Genomic DNA, 19252 nt, shown 5'->3' with positions numbered 1-19252 from the left:
CCATTTTACTCTTCCGCCGCCCTTCGAGCTACCGAGCTCTCTTCCGTTGCGAACCTTTGCCGGAGAACGTTCGCGGTGCAGTTCGTTTCGGTATTTTCGGGTTCGACGAGGCGAACCATTTTGCGCGACGGGAGTGAAATCGTAGGGTGCACTCGTTGGGACGGAACATGTCGGTGCAAGGGTCGCGACGTCGTCGATTGTTCGCCTCGGTTACAATGCAGCACCACCGTTTGATCGTTCGATCGATCGCCCCGTAAAAAAATGGAAATCGTGGTGACGTAAAAATAGCAAGGCTGATGGTTGCGGCAGCTGGTTGCGTCCTTGGATTTCAGCCAGTAAAATCGACGCTCCGGGCGGAATTAAGAACGCGAGGAACGACCAGTTCCGTTTCGATCCTCCGATCGGCTTATCTATCGGGAGTAGACCCCTATTGTTCGCTGGCACCCCCGTACAATGGTGCGCCATCGGTCCCAATGGGGCCAGAATTTGACATAAAAATCGGGAGCGAAGGAGCAGCTTGCGAAACCATCTGCCCGACCGGCACGCTATCGAGATCGAGAGAAGAGGTTCGTATTCTCGATCAAACGTCAGAACTAATTTCTACCGACGGATTAGCCGTCTGGCGTTTCCCAAAAGGCAGCAGATTTTCCGCTGCTCGAGCATCTCTCGAGCCGGCTTCCGTCCGCACGAATGGACCGCGTCTATATAACTTCGAAAACGCGGCGCGTGGCCTGGAGCGTAGAAAGGGGGTGGCCGTACGGTTTTCATTTCGCGACTGCTCGCCCGTTCGTCTGCCGTTCTCGTAGCAGTTTCTCTCGGAGGTTTCTTCCTATTCGCCCCGCCGGTTCTGATAACTCGCGCCCCTTGTTCGCTCCCATTATCTCTAATTGATCCACCAAATAATCGTCAACAGGTGATCCGTAGAAACGGCCGTTCCTTAATAGATAATCAAACCGTGTCACCCTCTTTCGGACCGATCAATCCACGCCCCCGGTATGGAGAAAACCAACGCACCGTTCCTCTTAATCAATTCATGCTCCGCTCGGGAAGACGTTACCCCTTCCAGGTCTGACTGTGCGTCATCGATCACTTCTCCTTCGAGTTTCCGTCCCCGTATCGAAACGGTCGCGTAAGCGGAAAAAAAGGAGAGGAGTGCCTTCGAGCGATGTCGGCCGAAAAACAATTTGCACTGGGGAGCGTCGGTAATGATTTCGGACGTTATCTACCCCAGCTCGAAATTTGTCCCGGTTCCCCGACATTCGTCATCCGCAACGCCGCGCGGTTTTCTTTATCGCGAGCTGGAAACCGACGGAGGATCGCGACGCAGCGGAAGTCAACGAGTCAGCCACTCTTGGCGCGCCGACACCCTCGAAATTGATGACCGCCGCGGGTCCCGCGGCTATTTCGGCTTCCCCGGCGATTTCTTATTTAACCAGCTTCTCAGACCCGTGTCATTTTTCACGCATGCCTCGTTTACCTGTACTCGCGTTTGACGTCCCGCGTCACGCCCTCCTCCCGTTTTTCCCCTCACGACTTTTTCCTTCCTCCGCGCCGGAAGGTGAACGAAAATCGAAAGTAACACGGACGAACCCGTACGCTGAAAGAAATACCCAGCAGTTTTGCTGCCGTTCAGGGGACCCCGACGGGTGTTCGACTCGGGAAAATTGATAATCCCGTCGTCGTTCTTATCCGGAACCCGAGACTCGGCCAGCTATACGACGAGATAAACGATCCGTGTCCCGGAACGGACCGATATCTATCTCCGCGAGGAAGTTTCCGCTGTTCACGAATATTCCCCCCCGTCGCGACGCAGAATAGTAGATTCCTCGTGGAAAAATGAAGAAAGAGGCTAAGCCTGCCTTATTTTCGCGCAATCCGGAAACGCTCGCTGCGACGTTTCGGATTGAGAGAGAGAGAGAGAGAGAAAGAGAGAGATAGAGATAAAAAAAAGTTGAAAACGGGGTTCGTGCGCCTCGACCCTAATGGCGCGAGTGGGTTCGAGAACGGGAGTAAGAGGGAGCGAGGATGTTCGCGAACCGCATCTGGCGAATCCGACGATGGAAAGTTTCTCCGTGGGGAGCTTAGCGACGCGGTCTCGCGTGCACAGGGGTTGCTCGAGATGTCGTTTCGTACCCCGCGACGCGTGTACGCGCATACGTGGAGGACCGACGGACGATATTATCATAATCCGCGTCTGTCGTATTGACGCACCACTTCGGGAGCACCGAGAGGCGGCGGCCCCCCCGTTGATAACAGCCAACCTTTGAACGTGCCGGAAAGCGAACGCGAGGGAGAGAGGAAGAGAGACAGAGATCGTCGATACAACTTTCCTGCGATTGTCTCTACTAAATAGCTGGGCCGATTTTGAATATAAATAGATAGCGATAAAGCCGGTGTACGCGTGGAATACGAGACACTTACCGGTGAAGATGGCAGGAAAACCCGTATCGATCAAGAGGCCATTCGGCGAACGCGTTCTCGAAAAGGCCAAAGCCCGTGTCGCGGGCACATTTTCCGTAAATCTAATAGCGCAATTCCGAAAACGAGGCGGACCATGAGATCGAATTGGCCCGTGGCCAAGAGCCGACGGACCGGTCTCCCGATGCTCGCGAGAATATCCTTAGGTCGCATCCCGTCGAGGCGAATGGCAACGCCCCGCGCGGCATTTAGAATTCGGGCCATCCTCGTTTGCGGCATCGCGCGAGACGCGCGTTCCCCGATGCGGTGCTAATTTCCACCGGAAACGCGAGTCCGCAATTTATTATTTTAATCGCGGCGGAAACACTGTGCGGGTATACGCGTCTCGAAGACAGGACGGGACGTAACCGCGGTCGCGGACGTTTAATTAAAGTTCGCGTCGGTCGATTCCAGCTACTTCCGCTCAAATTTCGTTCCCGACTAGAGAAACGCGAACGTGTCAATTTCTCCGCCGCGTCGGAACGGTAATGGGAATGATAATCCTCGGTCGAAAGAATTGCTCGTCCGGATTCGTGTATTACCGAGAATCCAGGGGGAGAGAGAGAGTGTCGCGTTTCTCCGAAAATTTACGCTGATATCGTGTCGTATAATTTCCAGTCCCGGCCGGTTTTATGAGTTTAATTTGGAACGCGGTGTACGGGGGGGCCAGCAGCGTTTCAGTTTCCACGGAAATTCGCCGTGAAATTTAGGACTGGGCCATCGAGAGGCCGAGGACTCTCGCCACCGACGCCGCGACGGCACGACTCGACGACGCGAATTTGGCAACAGCTGCGGTTCCTTCGGAGAACACACCGACCTGCCCGCTTTCCACCCTCGAATCCATTCGATGCATCGTAATTAAAGCGGTTATTAGCCTCGCGCGACATCGCCGCATCGTTTCAACGGGAGGAGCTCCCGTCGTTTTGTTAACGACACGCCAGGATTCCGTTCGCGTGTCCAAGTACGCGGCGATTCATCGTCTTCCGGCTCTCCGTTTCTCGCGCGACGTTTCTCTTATTTCGATGTTGCGAAATGTTGCCCGACGAAAGAACGAAGGGATGATGCGGCTCGATTTTTCCGACGATCGTTAATTCCGTTCGCGTAATTTTGATCCCCCTCTCGGGAGCGGAGGCTGGACGTTCGTCCGGTCGCCTCGGGCGATCCCCAGAGATGTTCGTTCCTCGTTCGAATGCAGGATTAACGAGAAAAGGAAAAGCGAGGAGCACGAAAAATCGGTGGTGGTATAAAAAAATTGTGAAAGCATTTTCAAGCAATCCCGCGCCTCTTTCCGGGAGACATCCGCCGTGAAAAGGAACGAGACCTCCTCCCATTTCCCTCGCCCCGGCTGGCCGACGACTACGAGGAGGGAATACAAAGCGTACGGCTCCCAGCCGAGCGAGTTCTCCCGTTCGCTAATTTCCGGGGCGACTCTGCCGAGCCACGAAAAAGATCGTTAAAGTTCGCGCAACCATCTGGTCGCCGCGTGGTTCCCCGTGAAAACGGCAGCGAATAAGAATAGAAGTCGCGGAGAAAAGCAGGGAAAAAGACGAGGCCGGTGAGACGTTTCGGCCGCGAGGCGGATTCTTAATCCCCGGGGCCAGAGAAATTTCTTCCCTCGAAAATCCCCAACCAGCCAGCCATCCAGCCATCCAGCCACTTTCCCTGGAAATGCCCTTGGCGAGCGTCTGGGAAATTCTTCGAGTTAAGCTGCGCCGTGCTCTCCATTTTCGCCTACTCCAGCTCCTCTCAACAGGTTACCCGAGTTTCCACTGTGAAACTGCATCCCCCCGATTACCACCCCGCGCCACCTTTCTCGCGCCAGACGAGCCCGTCGGCTCTCTTTTCTCTTCCGCGTGTCTTCTGCCCCCGACTCTGAAAACTCCACCACTCAACGCCTATAAATATTCCCTTTCGAGATACCGATAAACGTCTATGCGTCGCGAGCATAATGGCTCTCTCTCCAGCAGGAACTCGTGGAAAAAATGAAGGGGAGAGAAACTATTTTCCAAAAGAAGAGCGCACCTAGTTTCCTCTCGGTCTCGTTTTCTTCCGTTTCGTCGTCACCCTCTTGCGAGGGCGTGCGAGAGGGCAGCATCGATTGGAGCAGCTTCTCGAACTCCTCGAGCTTGTCACCGTCGACCGCTTCCTCGCCGACGATCGTTCTCGCATCCTTCTCCGATCCGTGGACGCTGTCCACGCTACCCTCCGAATCCGACATCCTCGCAACGCGGCGGATATCTGTAAAATGTCCACAGATATATATATATACATATATAGACACGTTATTCCTCTCTTTCGTTCGATTCTGTTCGGTAGTATTCCCGCTGTCGGCGTGCAATTCTCAGCCGAGAAGCGTCACGTCTCGGATGTTAGCGCGCGGCAGCCGCGGAAAATTGAGCCATCCGCATTCATACCCGCGTCGGTTTACGAGCACACCGCCTCCAATATTCGGATATTATTCGAAGCTTGTATGCAGTCGGGGAATCGCTCCTCCGTCCTCCCTGATACCGCCCCTCGGAAAACGCCTTCGATCCGCTGACGTGGAATCTCTTCCTCCCCCTCCTCCTCTTTTTTCTCTTGTTCGCACGCCGCGTGTTTTCCTCCTCGCGCCTCATCCGCGACATTGAAGTAACCGAAGGAACGCTCGCTAACATTCTCTCGACAATTTCGACGGAGGGTGCGGTCATCGGCCGTGCAAACAACACCTAGCAACCAAAAGGGTGTTGCCTCGCGATGGCGTACAAAGCTGCTACGAGGATATCAACGAATATTTCCGTTCATCGAGAAAATAAAGCAACGATCGCGGTTGTTACCGAATTGTTACCGAAGCAAACGAATAGAAGAAGGTAATAAATAGAAAAACTGAGAGGCACTTTATCCCTCGTTTCGTTCCGGCTATCGTTTCTCATCGCGTTCTCCGCGTTCTCTCGTGAACCACGTCGAACGTTCACGCCCGTTCAATTTTTATCCGAGTTTTCTTCAAGATCCTCCCTCGCCTTGCTCGTAGAGAGTATACTCACCCCGGTATTTCTTTGTTTACTTTTTCCTGAACGGGTGTCTGCGCTCGACACCTGCCCCGTAAAATACTGACGTCCCAATGGGAGCTCCACGTGGCGCCACTTGCCGACCGCTTTTTCCACACGCAAAGTAGAACGAATCGACGCACGCTGCGAAACCTCTTCTTAAATAAAGCTACCTCTATCGAGAGGAAGCCTCCTGTGAGCTGCGCGAGGCGGCCCTTTAATCCTTCCGGTATATCGACGTATATCGAGAAAGTAAAGTTTCGCCAGTTTAATCAGCCAAGGTGCCATGCATAATTCATAGCCAGGAGATGCTTTTCAGTTTTCTTCGAGATTTCTCGCCTGGTCCCCGTCGTCCTCCGTCCTCCTCTCGAGGAGCGTTTCACCTCTAGAGGATGGAGGAGCAACAATTCCAGCTAATTAATCGAATATTCGAAGCGGGTAGCTCGCGCGGACGATCGGACTCGTCGCGATCCAAAAGAGACGAAGCGTCGATTACAGAAGAAATCCGAAGGAAGAGAGGCGGAAGCCTCGCGGTAATTGGATTTTTTCCTGCTTTCGAATGGGAACCGATTCGTAAAGGGGTCTGTTTGCGAGGCGCGGTTAAAGGACCCTCCATCACCGTCTCCTCGCCTCTCCTCTATCCCGGTTCGAGAAACAACACCGGAGATTTACACCCTGCTCAAGCTAACTCTGTATACGTTAATCGGCATTAATTCCATCCATGGTTTCATCCCTAGCCCTCGGGACTTTTCTAAACCTGGCCAAACGATAGCACCGACCGGCACAGCGATACAAACTATCGTTAACCACGGGTTAGGGTCGGACCCGGCACCTATCCTCGTCTCCTCGACGGTGCTATTACGTCGAGCCGACTCCGACCCCGACAATAACAACAGTAACGATAACACCGAGTCTAGGAGCGGTCCGATATGAATATGTATCAGGTACATCTGTTGCCTCGTAGACCTCTAGGCGTTATGAGACGAGGCGAAAGGGTGCAGAGACGCGCGATTCAATATCGGTTCCCTCCTAGCCAGAAGTTGCCAACGCGGAGATGATTTTCAGCCAGCCACGCTTTTCTTCTAAATTGTCCCTTTTCTTCCGTTCTAAATACGGTTGGATCTTCCAATCGGAGGGACGCGATACGTGCCCATTTAATTAAGCCGTTCCGATGAATAATCGCGGCCTGGGATACGTGCGAAGGGTGCAAACGGTGCAAAGGGGTTGGAAAGCGCGAGCAGCCATCTTTTATGCCTCCTTGCTTCGGAGGGTGAAAACGAGGGCAATTGTTGTGTCTTCCTGATATGCAAATCGTGTTGATGCAGATGCGCGCCGGCCGTAAAATATAATTGCCATCAATTTGTTTGAGTATTATTTGGGGAATTCTTCGCAGAGAGAGGGAGAAAGGGAGAGAGGGATGGAACTTGGTAAAAACTCGTCCGATCGAAGATTTGTCTTAAGCCGAAAGTAATTAGTCCTGGCGAACAAGGTGTCGCTCTGCGAAAACGGCGAGAAGACGGCGAGACAGCCCTCATTGTTCCGGGCATAATCCCTTGGGAGAATGTTCATAACTTCCTTCTCCTGTTGATGCGCGTCTCGCGAGGAAAACGATCGGAAGGGATGATTTCTTTTGTCTTTTCTTTTGTCGCTTCGTCACCGTGCCAAACGAATGCCACGGCTAGCATCGCGTTCAGTCAGCAATTATCCGTCACATTTCTCCTCTAGCGGGCTTTAGGAATCGCGACACTCGATTGCTCTGGAACTGAAAAAGGGATTATGCGAGGGACGCGATCGGAACCTGAGGCGATTATCCTATTTAGCCTTCCCCTCGGCCGAATGGATTATCTCGGTGCGTCTGCCGGTCGAAAATTGAAAATTGAACGCCAGGACAGTTGGAGTCATCCAAAAAGGACGAGTATAAAGAACCGGAAGGAACCGCGTGGATTGCGTTGCTCGGATACGAATGCATCGGTACGAGAGCCGACGAGAGAAGAGAGAACGGGAAAGAGGAAGAGAAGGGTCCCCCGGCAACGAAAATAAGCGGCTGGACGAAGGGGTAGTGCTCGCGTTCAGAAGCCGCGGGCTTTTTTGTAGTGCAAATGAATAGGCCCGACCCTCGTTCGCTCGTTCGTCACGAGGGGAACCAGAGTGTCCGAAACTTTTGCAATTTTACGCGGCGGCTGCTCGGTGCATTCATTTTCCTGAAAAATTTAAACTATACATACCCTCGCGTGTGTGCGTGTGCGCGCTGCAAGACCCACTCCGTTTTATATTCCCTTCTCTTCCAATTACGCGCAGCAGTACGAAAAACCATCCGCGTTTCATTTACAGTCTCTCGATGACGGACGAAGAAGACGGTCGGAGAGACACGGGGACATGGAAAAAAAACTCAACGTCTACTCGTTTTACAATCTTTATTACACATTTTATCTAGCTAAAGTAACAAGGATATATAATTAGTTTTATCGAGTACAGGTGAATGAAAACGGAAGGATACGAAAAAGGTCTCAACGATGATCTAGCCACGTACTCGGCTTCGAGTCGCGAGCCCTTTAATCAGTACTACCAAACTGTTGAACAGTTCTTAGCACAGGAAAGATAAAAATATGACGCGTTACACAGCATTCGGAACTTAAAGTATATAATATAATCGTCGCGATACAATTAAGACGAAACGTTGCGCGTATCCCTGATGCAATTAGGCACTTGTTTCAATTGACTGGCATTGTGTTTCAGTTGACTGCGTTATTGCAATGGAAGTATCAGAAGACATTCAGACAGACGATTCTGTGCTCGGTCTGTATCGTACGTATATAAAAGGAAACCACGGAGAGTTCTCCGAACGAAACGAGACCGCGTACAAAAGAATGCGACAAACTTTAGGCGCGCGTATTAATAACGAATTTATCCACTACGTAAACAATATAAGAAGCAGTTTATATATACATAGTTGCACGAGAACTCTTTTAACAACATTCGCGCGTATCCATGAAAAGGCTTAACGTCAACTTTCTTCCCCCAAAGATATAGAACCGGCAACGACAAAAATGTTCGTTTGCAGCTAATAAATATCTTCTCTTGTACTATTACATTGGTTTGTAAGGCACTACGTTCGTTTGTTTCGTTCTAATTATTACGTGTAAATAATTTTCTTCACGCTTATGCCAACTACGCGTTTATATGGAATAAAGAGAAAATAATTCAACGACTCTCAGAACGCAAAAGTGCAAAGCAACTTTCTACGAACGCACATATTTCTCCAGTAATATCAGTTTCGATTCGGCAGTAATGTTAAATCCGTGTAGAGATATGAAAATTGCATTGAACTTTCGAATCCTTAAACCTTTACATAAATAACAATATCGCTCCTCTTTAAACTTGGCAAGATTGTATAGTATTCTAGATCAACAAGTCAAGTGAAAATATATATATGTATATGATTCATGATTTCTAAATATACAAACTTTGCATATACGTGGATCGTATAATTAACTCGAAACAATCATTCCGAATCCTTCGTACAATGTACTTTGAATTTGTTGATATATGCAAAATTTGTTGTATATACATTTTGATCTTGTAACTAGCAAATACTCTATATTTAGGAACTACGGGATAAACTAATAATATCATTGTGCGTTTAAATGTTTCGCGCGCAGGCTCAGCTCACGGATAGTAGAAAAACTAATAAACGATACGGATATTTCCAACAATTTTGCTGATCATCACTGTTTCACGGCAGCCAAAGCAGTTCAATAAGCATTTTACCCTGCACGATTTTAACCTTCCGCGCGTAAGTTGGTTTCAATCAGTTGTTATTATTCTGACGATGCTTCAATATGGCTTGCCATATCCTCAATTCGGTTCCACCTCTGAACAATAAAATCTGAATTAGATTAAATAAACGGGACTGTAGTAAGTGGAAGTTATGCCTACCTAAGATTAAGTCTACGAATATCGTAACGTGTAATGTGATTCAAGATATTCTCCAATGTGTATTGCTCGTATAGGATCTATAACATAAACGTGTAACGATAGTAAAACGATATAATTCTCTTTATCCGACAGGAAGAAATGCATTAAAGTAGTTACCCTTTCGATCGACGTCTCGTCTATCCGAAGGTTTTGCAGCCATTCGACGAGAGTCTGATCGGTACGAGGACTTGTACTGGAAGGTGTATCGGTAACGATCAACGAGACTGCTGCCTGCTGCGACGTATTTCCAGACAATGACGAATTGTAACTAGGACAAGAATACAGAAACGTTCAGACATATTCTATTCCACGTGTCGCGTTCGTGGCAGAACGGCAAACGTGATTAGATTTTACCCAGATTCCCGTCTCATAGTCCGTGCGTTTATAGTTTCACAAAGTCGCGTCAGAGTGTTCACTTGGGCTCTTTGATCCTCGAGTACTTGCAGCAATAACGTCTGATACGACTTCTGACTTTCGATCAGTTCTTGAAGCAACCTCGTGTTTTCCATTTTTAAGGATCCCATCTGATCTCTGTACTCCTTCCAGTACTTGTTATCCAAAGAGTCGCCGGTTTTCTGTGACTTCACAGAGTTTACGGTCGATACGGTGGATCCTTCCTCCGGGCCTTGACCGGCCGGTTGCACGCGTTCCTGATCGAAATTGGCACCGAGTTCTGCAGATAATAAATTGTTTACAAGTTGTTTCTTAAAGGTACACGTGGTACGAAAGCCAGTGACACTAGTTCAACTGAGGTCTAGATTCGCGACAGATCCCCTATTACTGGTGATGACTTTCTTTCTTAGGTATTTTTAGAGTTGACACAATGAGACGACCCCCGTGTCTTTGCGTACACGCAACGACGATACAGACGACGATCAGATACGTGTGACGAATCTAGCCCGTAAAACGATTGCGAAAACATTATTCTATGCACGATGAATGATTGCTACGGTATTACCAGGAGAGAGGACAGTGATCGCAGCTTGAACGGCGTTTCTGACTAAATTGTCCAAGGCAAACATCCAATGAGGCTTTATGCTGTGCATTCGTAGGACCTCGTTCACGGCCGTTTGAAACAAATAAATGGCCAAATTCAAATGATTAATAGCGATCGAATCAAAGTCTAGTTCTTCCTTCAACGTTCTTATGGCCGTCGTAATTATTTCTTGATTTGATTTCTCGATGTAATCTCTCAATGCGCGCATTAGTAACACTAAATGATTCTGAGAACAGATAAGATTATGCAACATATATTATTCAAAACAATATGCGCGTATAACAAAAATAGTAGTTGTTATACCATTTGTAACACAGTTTGCTCCTCTGTTTGATGTATACTTCTCATCCAAACCTCGCAGATCTTTGCCTCGTCTTGCGTAAGTACCCTAGTTAACGTCATTCTTCTTTGACTGTCTTTTTTTAATAGATAAAACCCTTCTTGCTCCTCGCCAGACTTTTGGCCAGGTTGACCTACCGGTACCGATATCAGAAAGCATTAAAGTTAAATAATCATCGATTGCACACGCCGACAACTGTTAATCATGACAGTTCTTCACCTCCTAATTCAACTTCTGGCGACAACAAACCTCCGGATGAACTTCTCCTGGTCATCGAAGCTCCAGACGCATCGGTTTCGCTCGTCTCGATCGACGGTGTATTCCCTATCGCGCTGGAATCATCGCCGAAGAGTTAACATTAGTTTCAAACACTATCGACATATTTTTTTTTACGTCCTTACCTATCGTATTTAAGTTTACACTATTGTGCGCGTGTCACAAGGGCATGAATATTTCCTGCTAAGTATTTTCATTGAAAATAAACCTGAATACATGAAGTAATAATTTACGGGAGTTACGGGAGTATATCTCTAGAAACGTCCAACGAGTTTCACGATCGAAAAGCGTATGAATAGTGTTACACAAGTCAAGTTTTTAATACATTTTCATCGTACTTGTTTAGTACATTAATCTTCGGTTCGTACGGTATCATTAGCGTGGAATCCTCGTTACTAAATTCTAAGACGCAACGAATTACACATATTCTGATTACAAACAGGAAGCTCCATTGCCCATATAACATATTACGTAACAGACGAACGTTTAACATATCGTTTAAAGCATTGAAAATATTAATAAAGTATCCCGGTTAATTACTGCGTTAGTCGTTATTTTCGTTATCGTTAGCGAGTAATTTTGTTACTATACGTATAATGAAATAAGTTTTGCTACACGTTTTATTACTAATACACATATATACAACTACTGTTATTCGTTATATTTTCTACAGACAGTTCTAATCATCTGTAACGTTAGTTCCATACCTGTTAAAAGAAAGGGTTGCGGTGGGCATTCTGATGGGAGACAGAAGGTGTGCTGGACTACGTTCCCTCAGCGGACTTGACTTTGTAAGCCCTCCACTATACGTAACACTCTTTGATTACATTTCATCATATAGAATAGGGAAGTTTGACGAAAAGTTAAAAAACGAATAGAAAAACATAAACAAAATCAAACAACAAACGACACAAAATGAAATACATTGCGCGCAATGTATTCAGATTTATTACTCGAACAAAGACTATTTACTTCTATCATTGTTGTTATAATAGTAGTTAAGTTGGAAATAAAACTGCAAAATGATTTTCAACAATGAGAATCAAGAAAAACGAGACCGATCGTAAGTAAATTGCAACGATGCAACTGTTCGCGCGTAATTGAACATAATTGATGCGTATAACATATTTACGTTACCTATCATCGGACTGTGAAGTCTGAATGGGGGTAGCAGAAACGATATGATTATTATTCGTTTTGTCAGATTTTCCTAAGCGTTCGAGCCTATCGGCAGGTACCGAAATGCTTCTACTAAAATCTGGCGGCGCTGCCAATCGAGTAGTTTTCTTTTTCCTGTGCATATAGAAAAAAAGAACACTATTATTTCATCTATTTCAGCGTACACGTGTTGTTCTATTTGTTTAACGACTCATTCGCAAGCATCGCATACTCGTTTAGGAATGGATCTTCTAAAAGTTCGGCCGCAGTTGCTCTTATGTCCGGGTTGGGTTCAAAACAACGTAGTATGAAATTCTTTGCTCTCTCAGATAATTCCGATGGAATTTCAGGATGTATTTTGTAATATCCAACCTGTCGGCAGACCGTTTCTTAACTGCATCGGAGTTATTATTGTTGCTCCTAAATTGGTTGTTATATATTACAATACCTTAAAGACCGCAGCCTGAGGCGAACCTAATTCAATAAACGGCGGTTTACCAGTCGCCATCTCCACAATTGTACAACCCAAGGACCAGATGTCTGCCTGCGTATGATTTTACATTTATAAACAGAAAATTACTACACGTATATGTACCCTAACGCTGTGTAAAATACAGAAAAGTGATAAAGATATTTACAGGAGCGCCGTATCCACGCTGTCCCTTATCGATAACTTCTGGTGCCATGTATTGCAATGTCCCCGTAAACGTTTCTGTACTCGGACATAGACCGGCCAGTCGTTTTGACATGCCAAAGTCTGAAATCTTTACTACGCCGCTATACGTGTTCACTAACACGTTATCTCCTACATCGCCAATAACAATTAACATTAACAGACTGAAAGCAGTGGGAACAAAATTAAATCGTGTCCTACCTTTAATATCACGATGAACAATCTTTTGATCATGAAGATATTTGAGACCTTCTAAGATTTGTTTAGTGTAATACGCAATTGTGGATTCGTTTTCTTTCAAGGGACCCCATTTTGATCTTAGTAAGGCTGATAAGCTTCCTGAAAATGCAAAGAAGTCGCGATATATATGTTTGTGTCGTTTCTACGTTAATTATTTCATGTATAATCCTCAATTTCGTTCATTCACCTCCCGGTACTTGCTCCATAAAAATTTTGAAGTATCCATCCTCGCTTACTGAACCAAGGTATTGTACGATATTCCTATGTCTCAATTGGCTGTGCAATTTAATTTCTTCGTGTAAGGGTTGCACATCGCCCAGATTTCGTTCACGAATCTCTTTCACAGCGATTCTGACTTGAGTGTTCAGATCTCGAGCAGCATAGACAAATCCGTATGTACCTTTCCCAAGCATTATTCGTTTGTTTTGATCGTCCAACTCGTATTCGAACTACGAACAAGTAAGAAATGTTAACGAATACTCGCGAATCTACCTGAAGAACCATCGCTGTTGACCAAAAATGATTATTCGCGAACCTTCATCCTATCGTCGGTCATGTAGGCATCCAAATCTGTAACCATACCCTCCTGGTCTCTGGTCATTTCTAAGATTAAATCATAAAACCTTTGCCTGCACTGCACAGACGGGAAATACATTTGGAAATCGTCAGAATTTTGATGGACGTACAAAAATAGGCAACGTTCGTCTCTCTTGTACAAGCTTACGCTACGTATCATGTTCGCAGTGAATAACCAGTCGTGAACCTGTTTGCAATTGTTCTTCATATTGTCCAAGCACAAATTCCATATTTGCACTGATTTCTCCTCTGCTCCGAGGTTCACGTTTACGTAGCTCGGCATCAAGATCTTCGTTGGCTCCAACACTAAAAGCTGAAATAGAAAACATCGGTGGCCGATTCATCTTTTTATCGGACGGGGTCGTAATAGAATCTTCATTCATTAAAGTCAGTCTAAGAACCTGCACTAAGAGCAGTTTTATATTGTTCTTACTTTGACCCAAAACGTACAGAAGTAAGCTGGATTGGTAACACAATATTATAAGCCATAGTCTCCCGAATTGGAAACTGGATCCTTTGTAGAACGATTCCATTTATCAACTTACTGGAAACCGTATACTATCTCCAACTTCCGATTTTGTGGCTTCGACAAAGTAGTCCATCCAAAAAGTAAATATTTGCTCCTCTGGCGAAACCTCGGCTTCCTCATTCTTTTTACGAAACCTATCTATCAGCGATATGTTCCCTATTGTTGATTTCAGGTACCTAACCAATCAATAAATCAATTAACATCCTCCCATTGTTTGTATTTCATCGGTTCGCAGAGCTTAAACGAAGATTGGTGGCACGTACCAATTTGGCGGCTTCAATTTAAACATACACTCGGCAGCTTGAATAGCTTTCGAATAGTCTTCAGCGAGCACGCTGATCTCAAAAAATGTGGCCACGTCCCAGTAGTCCTTCAAGCTCGACAAGCTACCCTTCTTGCCAATAAGATTATTCAGCACCATGCCAATATGTTGTAGTTCCTCGCTTTTCGAAAATTCGTTACCAGCTATAACCAATAACGTAGCCAGATTTATTCCAGCATATTCGTTTGGTTGTACCTGAATCAAGACGTTGGCAATTAATAATAAATATGCAATTCAAATGTCTTTAATTAAAACCTAAGTAAGACACGATGATGTACCTCGAAACCTTTCCTGTACCAATGGATTGCACAGTTTAAGCTCTCGTCGTCTGTATGCCTACTTTCTACGAATTTATCTTTATATATTCTTCCACACAAACACAACATGTCAGGAACATGATTTTCTTTCTTTTCCAACGCTTTTTCTATAACTTTTAATGCTCTCTCCCTATCGCCCTCTTTATTTCGTCGATTTAAGGCAAACGCATATAAATATCGAATAGCCGGTGTGTTGATGTAATTTTTGTGAGTCGGTATCGTCCTTAGATCATCAACCAATTGTACCATTGCATCATAGTCCTAGACGTTTATCACATTCGTTAATGACAGGTCGTTTATGAAGACGAAACTCATCGATACCGATACGTTACCTGTATCTCGCGGAATGAAATCAAAACATTCAAAACAACTTCTCCTGACAAAACGTTTGGATCGTCCAAGCGTTTGCGCATATTATTCAAAGCTTTCGAAAGTTCTTCACCCGAATACGTTTCACGAGCTTTCCGTAAATCCGCTAGGAATTTTTCTTTCATGTGCGCTCTATAAAAATCGTACAATCTTTTGTGATAAACTAATCATTCAACTAAGCTTTGTGTGCAAGAAGATAAGATAAGAAAGCATTCCCTTCTTTATCATAACATAAATTAAAATAAGCGAAACGATATGTTTTCATTTCTTATCTATAAGAGGAATACACGCTAACAATGCAACAGAATGTCAGAAACATACTTAGATTGTACTTCAACATCTTGAAATAACTTTTTAAGCTTTAACGTGAGATGCTGCTTTGGATCTATTGCCTCCTCTCCGGTAATTCTGGTAGTAGTTGGATTTGTTGTCACACACGAACCACATTCCACGACACGGTATGAAACAAACATGTAATTGCCACACGATAACTGTGCATGGCCAATTTTTATGTTAAATAATAATTCTTAAATGCGGATATTGCGATATTACAAATTAATACAAATATACCTTAATCCTGATTGTTGTTTCTGGGTCCACATCATTGTGTAACAAAATATTTTCTTTCATACCAAAACTTTCTCTAACACCGAGGTGATAAAACAAAGCGGACTGTTGCAGCTGAATGCTCAAATCTACAATGGCTACATCCGCATTGTAGAACGTATCAAGTACATTTGTTTCTCCAAAATCTAATTTTTCAAACTAAAACAGTAAAAACGATCACAGTTATGCTTGTAGCTTGAAATTAATCACTTCTGTATTAGAAAAATGCTTATACCTGAATGTGATGCATATTGGCATTCACTAAATTGCATGCTTGCCTAATTTCTTCTAACGCTCTTCTCCTGTGAGCTAAGTGTTCTGTTTGCTGCAAATCTAGGACACAAGCCACATCCATCCTGGGTCTTCCCGAGACTGTAGTATGTCCAGAAATGTCACTGTGTGTACCGACGCTATCAGTACTACAAATACCTTCCACGATAGTTGGTTGAGCAGCAGCTATAAAATATTTGATAAGGCGGTTGAAAGTCTGAAACGGTTTCTCAACCAATAATTACATATTACAAGTTATACATTACCAGCCATGTCTACCGTATCACCACAAATGGAAGGCATGTTGCATAACTATCCAATTCGAATAATATCCCTAATTCTTATTTGATAAACGTTTAAAGACTTGGATGAACAACCGAACGATAAATTCACCTGTTTGAAAACAAAATCTAGAATGTAATCACGGACTATCTACTATTGAAGCATAGGATGAAAAGTTACCATTAAAAATTCAAAGAATGTCATAATTTGTATACAAGAAGGAGAACATGCGGAGAGCTTTGAGAGAGCTGTACAACTGGTCCAACTCGGAAAAGTACAATTTCAAATAATTATTATGGAAAAATATCGTTCGCCACCGAGAGAATTTGAATTGCAACGGAACGATAATAGCGAAACGAATTCCAAAGGAATAATCGGCTTGTGTGTGACATTGGGCTACGCGAGACTAACGCACAGTGGAAAAATCGTACGTCGCCTCGCGGGATTCTTCTAACCGTATTACCGTTCTATCGAATCAGAACACGCGAAATACCTTTTACTCTGCACATTATAGATAGAACCGTCCATTTTTATATTTTTTTTTTTTCCGAGAACACACAAAATCCGGAGTCGAGGTCGTGCTCTACACAACTCACGCCAAGTATTTTCCTGTTAGTTCACAGATGGCAGAATGATCAGTCGCTCCGCCGGTATAAAAATAGAAGCTCTCAAGATAGAACGCATTATAATAAAAATGAAATGATAATTTCCGATTAACGAACAACACCGTAAAAGTAGAGGTATCGCGAATCGCTTAGCTGTATACGTTCGACGTGATACAATCTTCCAGAACAAGTGGACTGACGTTCAATTATCCTAAGAATAAGTTGCTATCGTTTCTTTCGATTGCTTTCCATTCCCGCTTAATCTTTAAACGAAATTCGACTGAAAAGAAAGAATTACTTCGAGTATAGCTGGTAACACGATATTAAATTAATTAACCTTCAGACGTATTTTAAGGGTAACGGGTGGTGGTCATCGCTTGCGAGCTCTACATATGTATAATATACACACGTTTTATAAAGGTTACAATATCCAACGCAAGATAGTCTGAATGCTAACTACCGCAAAACACTTTTGTCGATCGACTAGAATCGACCGTTTACTCGAGGAACATGACATTCGCAGAGGTACGACGGATACGTAAAAGGTGGGTGGGCATCTAATGAGTTTTGTAGGTCATTCGAACTCCACGATCGCACCGAATGCTACACAGTACGGAGTATCGTGGAAACGTACCAATGAACTCGACACAAGCAGGATATCAGGAACACGAAGAGAGCCATCGTAGCAGAGTAAATCGTCGGGGACAAGTCTCGTAAAGCATATGCATAAGTGTATATTACTTGTGAGTATGTATTAAATATAGAGTAATAGGTATAAATTGCATTTATTCGTTCTCCAACAGGTTCCATAATCTTCGCGTACCTAACAAATAAGTTTGTGCATACCATTTATTACAGCGTTACTATCAGATCAAGGACCGAGATCTATGCGACGTGAAGTGAACTTTCCCCTTTCGTTACTTTGAACAGGTACTGTCACGCAAACGTAAATCATTAATCATACAAAGTTGCATTTGTTAGTTGTCGAACGGGTATTAGATGCTATACAAAACAGTATCGATACCAAAAGTATCTCTATGTATTGTAAATACGAACTTAAATTCAGTGAGAGAAGCTGAATGTTAATCGAGAAAAGAGTAATGTCGTAGAAACTACTACGATCGCCATCGAAAGGGTACCTGAAGCTGAACATGATTCGTATGTACGCGGTTTACGAATGCGTGAAGAATAGTGGGGTGCAGTGATGCGCGGAGCGGCCACTCCGCAGCGCTCCCCTTTCATTAGGACTATAGAATGAATAAGAAGGTATTACTTCCGTGATCACTAAGAGAAACGCATTTCCTTTGTCTTCTGCGATCCGCGTAGCATGCAGTGTTCCACGATCAACAGCGCAGAATTTGAATCGATATAATAAAATGAACAGGCCAGCTCGTCGCTCATGTTATCACACTACAGGGGGACCCCGAGAACTGGCCTGCCCCACGACTAACCGCTTAAACACGTCATCTCTCTGGACCGAGAAACCTCCAAATTCTCTCGCTCTGCTTAATCCAGCTACGATATCGAGCACCGATTCCTGGAAATTCGATGAACCGCGTAAGCACTATTCTAACTTATCTATACAAGCGTTCGCTTTTAATTACGGAGTGAAAAATGCGAATCGTTCCACAATGTTAACGAATTTATATATTGTATATATATACACCTTATCTACAATTACTATTTGGTATCTTCGTAATAATTAAAAATGTTATTTACGACTTTTGATATGTTACGAATACATAAAAAGTCTATGTACATTCATCGTTTCATATAAAAAATATTGTTTCCCGGTAACCGACGGAGAAGTGAGCGAAGAATGGAACAACGGAAAAACATTTAAATAGTACGTATTCCGACAACACAACTTTGTCACAGTAAGAGCATTGTGATGTTACTTACGCTGCGTGACATCACTTACATAGCCACTACGTCCGTACTCGTCAATGGTTCTGATGGCTTCCATACAAATTAAAACCGTCAGATCTCAGCAGATGCTTAACATATTGAGTAGTGACAGATATTTTGGTTGTTGTTAGCCAACAATTATAGTTATTGAAAGCCATATTTCTTTTTAAATCGTCATAAAAATTATATATAATATGATGATATACACTAGAGGTTTAAAAGTTCTTTTCCTATGAAAATTGTTCAATATGTAGTATTCATTATTTATAAATAATATAAATATATAGTGTCACTCGGTGCAAGTGCCATCATAGTGCTCTTACTGCAAC

General features: G+C 44.4%; 1 protein-coding gene across 3 annotated transcripts in view; it reads right to left on the bottom strand.

Moving 5' to 3' along the window:
• Positions 1-16963, bottom strand: part of Ask1 (apoptotic signal-regulating kinase 1) — a 53326-nt gene extending 36363 nt beyond the window's left edge. Inside the window, exons 1-24 of one of the 3 annotated variants that reach the window (XM_076902470.1) lie at positions 16904-16963; positions 16395-16521; positions 16094-16314; positions 15823-16017; positions 15574-15743; positions 15216-15384; positions 14845-15144; positions 14508-14761; positions 14261-14420; positions 13675-14028; positions 13327-13588; positions 13101-13238; positions 12865-13031; positions 12675-12770; positions 12459-12598; positions 12206-12361; positions 11776-11871; positions 11012-11124; positions 10756-10925; positions 10414-10678; positions 9810-10128; positions 9573-9723; positions 9417-9493; positions 8654-9352 (exon numbers count right to left, since the gene is read on the bottom strand). In XM_076902470.1, coding sequence (XP_076758585.1) covers positions 9289-9352; positions 9417-9493; positions 9573-9723; positions 9810-10128; positions 10414-10678; positions 10756-10925; positions 11012-11124; positions 11776-11871; positions 12206-12361; positions 12459-12598; positions 12675-12770; positions 12865-13031; positions 13101-13238; positions 13327-13588; positions 13675-14028; positions 14261-14420; positions 14508-14761; positions 14845-15144; positions 15216-15384; positions 15574-15743; positions 15823-16017; positions 16094-16314; positions 16395-16431 — 4074 coding nt within the window. In that variant the 5' untranslated portion in view covers positions 16432-16521; positions 16904-16963 and the 3' untranslated portion in view covers positions 8654-9288. Of the gene's footprint in view, positions 1-8653; positions 9353-9416; positions 9494-9572; positions 9724-9794; positions 10129-10413; positions 10679-10755; positions 10926-11011; positions 11125-11775; positions 11872-12205; positions 12362-12458; positions 12599-12674; positions 12771-12864; positions 13032-13100; positions 13239-13326; positions 13589-13674; positions 14029-14260; positions 14421-14507; positions 14762-14844; positions 15145-15215; positions 15385-15573; positions 15744-15822; positions 16018-16093; positions 16315-16394; positions 16522-16903 lie in introns of those variants that run through there. The other 2 variants (XM_076902471.1, XM_076902472.1) reach the window with 2 other exon arrangements.
• Positions 16964-19252: the final 2289 nt, after the last annotated feature.

This window comes from Xylocopa sonorina, chromosome 10 (genome assembly GCF_050948175.1).
Source record: "Xylocopa sonorina isolate GNS202 chromosome 10, iyXylSono1_principal, whole genome shotgun sequence".
In the NCBI taxonomy this organism is placed as follows: domain Eukaryota; kingdom Metazoa; phylum Arthropoda; class Insecta; order Hymenoptera; family Apidae; genus Xylocopa; species Xylocopa sonorina.
Note: the sequence above shows the minus strand (reverse complement) of the source record. Positions and strands in the feature narration are given on the sequence as shown.